General features: G+C 54.8%; 1 protein-coding gene across 1 annotated transcript in view; it reads left to right on the top strand.

Moving 5' to 3' along the window:
* C1qb (complement C1q B chain) overlaps window positions 1-8,072 on the top strand; it is a 13,708-nt gene that overhangs the window by 2,405 nt on the left and 3,231 nt on the right. The window contains exon 3 of the mRNA XM_033767244.1: window positions 830-1,397. Coding sequence (XP_033623135.1) covers window positions 830-1,397 — 568 coding nt within the window. The remainder of the gene's footprint in view (window positions 1-829; window positions 1,398-8,072) is intronic.

Here is an 8,072-nt window from a genome sequence, read left to right as displayed (position 1 = left end):
CGCGCAAACACACACACACACACACACACACACACACACACACACACACACACGCACCTTGCCAAGGCTGAATCAGCTCTGCAGATTGTGAACATCAGTTTCCCAGTTTTGCTGTTGTACTAAAGCCCTGTAAGATACACCACTGGGGAAGACAGGTGAAGGGTACCTGGCCCTGTCTGTCCCCTGCTTCTCCCCCCAACAATTATAGAATTGATTCAAAACAAAATGTTGAAAAAGTATAAATACAAAAATCAAGCTAAAGTCCTTGAAGTGGCTCACGCCAGGGACCAGGCCTGACCAGCTCTCTCTCTGGTCCCGCCTCTTGTAAAATCTCCAGCACCATCCAAAGAAACCAACAACAACAACAAAAATCCCAAGAGCCTACATTTTCAGGTGAGTGAGTCCTGAAATTTCTGATGTTTGGCTTTAAAAATTGAAAAAGCAGGGCCAGGGGTTTAGCTCAGTGGTTCTGGCGCCTGCTTCGAAAGCACAAGGACCCGAGTTCAATCTCTGGTACAAACAAGCAAACAAAAAACAAAAACAAAAAAATAATTGAAAAAATACCATGTAGGCTTAACAGAGGAATCCAGCCTCAGCCTTGCCGGGCTGACATTCTCTGAGATCCTGCCAGCTCTGACACGTCTGTCACAGACACGGCAACTGAGGCAGAAGGCAGGGACATGCCTCAGGCTAGGTCAGCGGTCAGGTCACTGGAGGCGGGTCACGGGAAGCTGAATCCGCCACAGGTGGGCAGTCCATGTGGGAAGGGGTTTCAGAGGCCCTCCCTGGCCCCTGCCCATCACTTCTGCCTTGCCTGCTTTCTCCCCAGGAATCCCAGCCATCCCCGGGACTCGAGGACCCAAGGGGCAGAAGGGAGAGCCCGGCACACCAGGCCATCCTGGGAAAAATGGGCCCATGGGAGCCCCTGGGATACCAGGAAACCCAGGGCCCAGGGGCCCCACAGGGGAGCCGGGTGAGGAGGGCAGATACAAGCAGAAGCACCAGTCCGTGTTCACGGTCACTCGGCAGACAGAGCATTTTCCGGCAGCCAACGGCCTGGTCAAGTTCAACTCGGTCATCACCAACCCACAGGGGGATTATGATACAGCCACAGGCAAGTTCACCTGCAAAGTGCCAGGCCTGTACTACTTCGTCTACTACACTTCACAGAAAGCCAACCTGTGCGTGCAGCTGTTCCACAGCGGTGTCAGGGTGACCACCTTCTGCAACCACATGCCCAGTAATAGCAAGCCAGACAGCAAGCAAGTCAGCTCGGGTGGCGTGCTCCTGCACCTGAAGCAGGGCAAGCAGGTGTGGCTGGCTGTCAACGACTACAACGGCATGGTGGGCACTGCAGGCTCCGACAGCGTCTTCTCAGGCTTCCTGCTCTTCCCTGACTAGGGCGGGCAGCCAGCTGCAGCCCCAGGGCCAAGCCACCTGCTCCGGCTTTCTGCACCCTCTCTCAGCCCCTCTCCCCACCCGATAGGCTCCTCCTCCAGGACGCCCACCCTGACTTCCTGTCCCTCAAGTCCTCTCCCTCCTCTGCGCTCTCTTGGGAGTCACTGCTGCACCGTCCCTTTGACCCTTAATCAATAGGTTTTTGGGACTCCAGTCTGGGAAGAGGCGGAGATATATGAATAAATAATTAGCTCAATAAATTTTCACGGCCCAGATTCCTCACTGCCGATGCCTTGAATTCGGCATGTTCAGCTCTGAATCTGCTGCGGTTGTCTGTTGCTGTGGACTCTGGCTGTCTAGGGGGTGCTCAGGGCATCTGGCCTACTGGAGAGAGGTGTTCGGAGGGGTGGCGGTGCTCCAGAGGTCCCCAAGGGGGTAGTTAAGGTGCCTGGACTCACAGGTAGAAGGGAGTGGGCTTGAATTCCCAAAGGTGGGTGGGATTTCTGGAGCACTTAGGCTCAGCAAGCCCAGCACACGCAAAGTGAAGTGTAATGAGTTGGTGCTGAATGAATAAATGTTTGCTTAAGCAGGTAAATGAATGCTTAAATGCAGAGTTAAAAGAAGTGAGTTTAAAATTGACGGTACTTAACACTTACTGAGCACCTACTATGCACTGGCACTGCGCCAAGTACTTCCACACATTAACTCCTTCACACCTTCAGATCAGCTCTGCGATGGGTCTGAGTGGGTGAGCGAGAGGACCCCCATGTCCGGCTCACCTGAATAACTAGCAGATAAGATGTCATCCGTAGCTGCCCTCGCCCACAAGGCACCGGGTTGCCTGTGAGGTGAGTGAGGTGGGGCCCAGCCGCCCTTCCTTGAGGGCCTGAGAAGTCAAGAGTGTAACCGTCCTGGGCAGTGTCAGGTCCAGCCCTGCAGCATTGGGCAGTGCTAGGGAGCATCCCAACCTGGTGCTCGGGGTCCACGGAGCTCAGCAAAGCCCTGCTGAGAAGGGGCCACAAAAGCCATGGCTCGCATGCGCCCTGCCATCACCTGTGCTTACCTCTGCTCTGCAGAGGCTGTTTCACACCTCCACGCCTTCCTCCAGGCCACCCCGTCACTCTGTGGAGCCCCAGCCGGCGGGCACATCCCACCTGGTTGTCGCCCCTCACCATCAGGTGCTTCACAAAGACACCTCCTCTGGGAAGCCTCCCTCGATTTCCCCCGGGGCCCCCCCAGCATCCTCTGCAGACTTGAACCACGCATGCCTGACTCTTTACAGCCCAGGGTGGGTGGTGAAGAAAATGAACCGATAGACTTATTCAAAACAAAACAAATGAACAAAGTCAGATCTGCAGGTCCAGTGCCATAATAAAACAATCTGGGGGAGACAGGGCAGGGAAGGACTGCAGGGGAGTCCAGTGCCCCTGGGCCACTGACTGGCTTTTGTGCCTCCCTATGGGGCTGTGAGCATGGCTGAGTGCTGCTCCTTTGCTGCATGCCCAGCACAAGTAGGACCTCAAGACATGTGTTAGATGGAAGGAGACACACACACGTGCGCACAGAGGACTGGGGCAGGGCCCCCGAAACCCGGACTAGTTCGCCATGCCCAGGCACCTCCGCAGAGCCAGGCCCAGGTCACCAGCCACCGCATGCACGCTGTCCCCCCATTAACCACTTAGCGGTACACCAGGCAACACTGCAAGTGATACATCTTTTTTTCTCATTTCTCTTTTGTTTAAAAAAATCAATATGCTATTTATGTAGGCCACGGTGTCAGAACAGAAACCCATGCTTTGGAAACAACAAGCGTGTGCCATTTTTACTTTCCATAATTGTTTCCTGTTGTTCTCTCGGTGTGGGGAGAGAGCCTCAGAAAATGCGTACTAGGGGAGTCGGGCGGGGTGGTCCAGATGGGGCAGGAGGCAGAAGAGACACCCGCGCTGTGGGCAGGTGAGGGCTTTGGAGGTTCATTTTTACTCTTTCAGGGTTCTCCCCTCTCTATCAGGGTGGGAGTCAGCAGTTTTATGGGTACAGAGGCCAGCAGGGTCCTGCACAGGGGTCAAGGCTCAGAGATCCTGGGCTCCTGATCCCCAATCCTAGACCCCCCGCTCTGGGAAGGGCCCCTTCACTTCTGGGCTGCATGCATCCAGTCTGCTGCCTCCACGTATGCACTGGGAGCTTACGGAGGGCTGGGCACTCAGTAGTGTCTGGCCAAGTGGGGTCCCCTCACCGCTCTCTGCAGCAGCCCCAGAAGGTCAGTACCCATGCCCAAACTGGATCGAGGAAACTGAGGTCAGCACATGGGCCTGAGGCAGAGCCTCTCTTGAACATAGCAGTGGTTGAGTCCAAAGCCCAAGCTCTTACCTCCCTGCTCTATTGATTCCTTTTCATTTTTCCTTTTTAAAAAAATTTTTTTTTTAATTTTGTGAGACAGGGTCTTGCTATGTAGTTCAGCCTGGCCTTGAACTCACTATGCAGCCCAGGCTGGCCTAAAACTCAGGGCGCTCCTCCTGCCTCAGCCTCCCCAGTGCTGAGGTTACAGGTGTGTGCCACCATGCCCAGCACTGCTGATTTCTTTTCTCAGTCTTGCTGCATCTACCCCTTTGCCATCAGCCAGGAGGAATTAGAGGTCGGGGAGCAGGGGTTTTGGACCCTCCACCATGGATGCCTCGATCCGCAAATTCTCAACTCCTCTACTGCATTTTGAACTCACTGCCAGCTCCTCCTCAGCCCAGCCTGCTCCCTCTAGTTCTGTAGCTGCCGAGCCCTGAGACCTTTGGGCTGTGTTACCTCATCTTTTCCTTCCTGTCACCCACTGCTGTTCATGCTTAGTTTCCACCCACTGATGCCCCGTGACTGATTGCCTTCTCCCAACACAGAGGCCTCCTCCAGCCCCTGCCCTTGCTGCCTGAGCCCCTGGCACATGGCCTTGGACACAGTCGTACCCTGAGGCCCAGGCTGCCTGGCTGCAAGTCCTGCACCGCCCCCCCCCCCGGGGGGGCTGTGCTCTGGAAATCACTGCTTCTCTGTGACATTTATCACAGGAGCAAACGCCTTGTGTCATTCAATGCTTGACCCCAGTCTTCCCCACGGGCAGGCTCTGCGGGGGAAGAAACCACAGCTGGCTGGGGCAGGGCTCACTCTCCAGCGCCTGCACGCAGAGGCTCAGCCCTGGAGGCCTCAGTTTCCTTGCACATAAAATGAGGGCTGGGCCGTGCCTCGTTCCAGCCCTAACGTGGTATCATTTTAGGATCAACAGGCAGCAGGCCCCCTGCCTGTGACCATTGTCTTCACGGCTTCGTGTCTTTTTGGAAGTGGAGGGAGGGGCATAAATAAAGAATAAGCACATTTAGAGTGCATCATTAGATTATTTTCAGAGAACAGGGAAGGAGCAGAGGTGCAGAACATGAAGGAGCGGAAGAGGAGAACCCAGGAAGAGGAAGCTTGGGACATAAAGTGACAGCAACCATTTCACTCCGCATGGTGCCTTACAGCTTATTCTATGGACCCTTTCTCCTCCTTATCCTCCCAGTGGCCTGGGGGATTGCGGAGCGGGTCCAGTTATGAACTCATCAGAGAGTGGAGAATTGGGCTCCCTTGAGCTTCTTGGATGAGAACACGCAGCGGTAAGTGGCAGAGCCGGAGTATGGATCAGGGTCTCTGACTCTAAACCTTGCGCTCGGGCACCACGCTGGCTACTGTGTCACCTCTGAGGACCACGCTGCCCCATGGGAGGTCACGAGCTCAGAGGGCCTGGTGGGCGAGCAGCCAGCCACGGACATCCTGTTCCCCTCACAGCTGCTAAGTCAGCAAAACAAAACTGGCCACCCGCCACCCCCTTTACTGTAACTCCTGCCCCGGGGGCAGAAACAGGACCTGAAACTGCCTGAAGACAGCAGGATGGGGGCAGTAATAGGGTGAGGGGAGGGGATCCTGCCTGCTGGATCCGCAGGAGGGCCCGTCAGGGGAAAGCCCTTCCCTCCTCTGGGGGAAGGAACTTCCAGCGCAGACTGGTAAGCAGCAGCTCCTGGCCCCTGCCCCACTGCTGCCAGGTCCAAGGCATCACAGGACACCAGGCCCCAGGTGAGTTGCGGTGGAAGATGGTGATTCCCAGTGGGAATCTTAACTGCACTCCCAGGCCTGAGGAGTCAGGCTTTCTGGGAGTGCGCTGGGGAGTCTGGGGCTACCCAGGGCCCAGAGGGTGTGGGTTCAGCCCACAGTGGGAACCTCCAGCATCAGGGCCTCCAGGTCACAGAAACAGCACCTGGTCTGCCTTCTGCTTCTTGCATGCTGGTCATCTCTGGCAAGACATCTGGCCTCTCTGAGGCCTTGGCTCCGTTCTGGGAAGAATGGTGCTTTTGGGGGTGCAGTTCCTGGCTCCAAATGGGCCTGGAGCAGAGGCAGAGGTGGGATGGGTACCCAGGTCCCCTCTACCCAGCCCAGCATCCCGCTTCTCTCTTTTCCTTGCTATCTGCTGAGAAAGCCCAGCTCTGCTCTTTCAGCAAATTGCTTGATCTGCACGTGGGGTTGGGATTAGTTATTAGTCCTGCCTGAGCACAGGAATATTTGTTGGAGGCAGGGGAAGTGCTACCTGAAGGACTTTATTCCTTCCAGCACTATCTCATTTAATCCTCCTAAGACCCTGGTCGTAGAAATGAGCTGCACCACAGAGGGTCCAAGAGGTTAAGGTCATGCAGCCAGAGAGCAGCAAATGGGGAGTTCAGGGTCAAGTTGGCCAGGTTCCAAGCTGGGGACAGGGACTGGTAGGATTGGAAAGAGATGGGCAGGGTGGAGACATGGGCTGCTGAGAACAGGTTGTCCAACCAGGTGAGTTTTCAGTGCTTGCCCAGGTATGAGGCCCAGCGACCCTGGGCTGGAGAGGGCAATCTTCCTTCCCGCCCCCTTTCTTCTTTTCCAAGAAGCCTGAAACGGATCAGGGCCCTGTCCGTGCCCCCTGCCCCGCCCCCAGCTGGAAGGAGGCCTCCATCCCTGGCTACCCCTGCTGGAGACAGCCCAGCTCCCCAAGGGACCAGACCCCCTTCCTCCTCTCCCATCCCCTTCCTTCCTGCTGCAAAACTCAGCCATTCTTGGATGAATGGGGTGATAATAAAATCGTGAATATTCCTTAATCTTTTCCAACACACCGGCCTCTGCTGTAAGCGTTAACTGATCTGTCCTTGCACCAACTCCACAAGGGTGAAATGAGCGTCACCTCCGTTTTACAAAGGGTAAGCTGTGGCCCAGGCTGTTGGCTGAGAAGCAGCAGAGGCCGATTTGAACCCTGGCAGTGCTGCTTTCCACATGACAGCTCTCTCACCGCTCAGTGATTGGTTTTGTTTTTTGTTTTGGGGGTTTTTTTTTTGGTACCGGGGATCAAACTCAGGACCTTGCGCTTGCAAAGCAGTTGGCAGAACCACTGACCTAAATCCCCGGCCCTAACTCAGTGACTGTTTTGCAGCCTAGCAAGCTTCCCTGGTTCTGATGTGTGCCAGCACCTCTCTTAGTATATAACCCATGCAATCATCCTTCTGTCAGAGTGTCTGGTCGCAAAGCCCATTCCTGAACTGTCAGGAACAGCGGCCTCTTCACACTCAATATCATGATCCAGTGGATGTGGGTTGAATCCCAGACACATGGAAGCTGTGTGACTTGTATCAGGTCCTTGCCCTTTCTGATCCCCAGTTTCCTCATCGGTAAATGAGAAAGCAAGAGTACTTCTCAAACAGCTGTTGTGAGAATCAAATTAAATGAGATAATGGTGCTTAAAGCCTTTGGCCCAGAGCCTGGCCCCTGCCAAGCACCCAACTTATTAAAGCTGCTAAACTGTCATTTTGTGGAACCTCCAGCGAGAGTGAGAACGGATGCTTACTCAGAGATCAGCAGGGTCAGCCGGAGACAGCCGCTCTCTGGAGCGCGGCAGTGCCTAAGCTGTCGCGCTCGTCTTCCCAGCTGCCCGTCCACAGTGCCCATGCAGGAGGGGTCTGAGCAACAAGGGATTAGCATTTGACTAACGGAGCCCAGGAGCCAGGTGCCGGCAGGGTTTCTGCTCCCGGGAGCTCAGCACAGTCAGCAGAGGTCCTGGTCCCAGCCCCTTCTTCACCTGCAGGAAGGGCAAAGCATCACAGAACACTTCTGGGTGTGGCGGCAACAGGAGCCGCTGCGACAGTTCGGGGCCCCAGGACTCCCTTCCACACTCCCACCCGGATCCCCAGAGTTACTGGGGCGGGCAGAGCCCACTCGGACTCCTATTTTAGGAACAGAAAACAGCTGGGCCAAGCAGGAGGCTTCCTACCGGAAAAGGCTCTGACAACGAGGCTTGAAAGATGGGAGAACTAGGAATCTGGGCGAAGGAGAAATAGGCTGCCTGACAGGTACCAAACACTGCGAGCCATGGGTGAAAGAGCCTTTGCTGAGACTAGCCTGAAGATCGTTTAAAAAAGAGTTAAACACAGAATGACATAAGACTGATCATTCTACTTCAAGATGTATACCCTAAGAATTAAGAACAGGAGCTCAAATCCTTGGTCGGGAATGGACATCACAGCACTACCCAGGACAGCTGAGATGTGGGAACTCCCCAAATGTTCAGCAATAAAGGAAGGATGAACACCCACAGTCCACCCACACAATTGATTTTCTTTCTTTCTTTTTTTTTTTTTTTTTTTTTTTTT

This window comes from Fukomys damarensis, unplaced genomic scaffold (assembly GCF_012274545.1).
Source record: "Fukomys damarensis isolate Sample0158 unplaced genomic scaffold, DMR_v1.0_HiC HiC_scaffold_23, whole genome shotgun sequence".
Lineage (NCBI taxonomy): Eukaryota > Metazoa > Chordata > Mammalia > Rodentia > Bathyergidae > Fukomys > Fukomys damarensis.
Note: the sequence above shows the minus strand (reverse complement) of the source record. Positions and strands in the feature narration are given on the sequence as shown.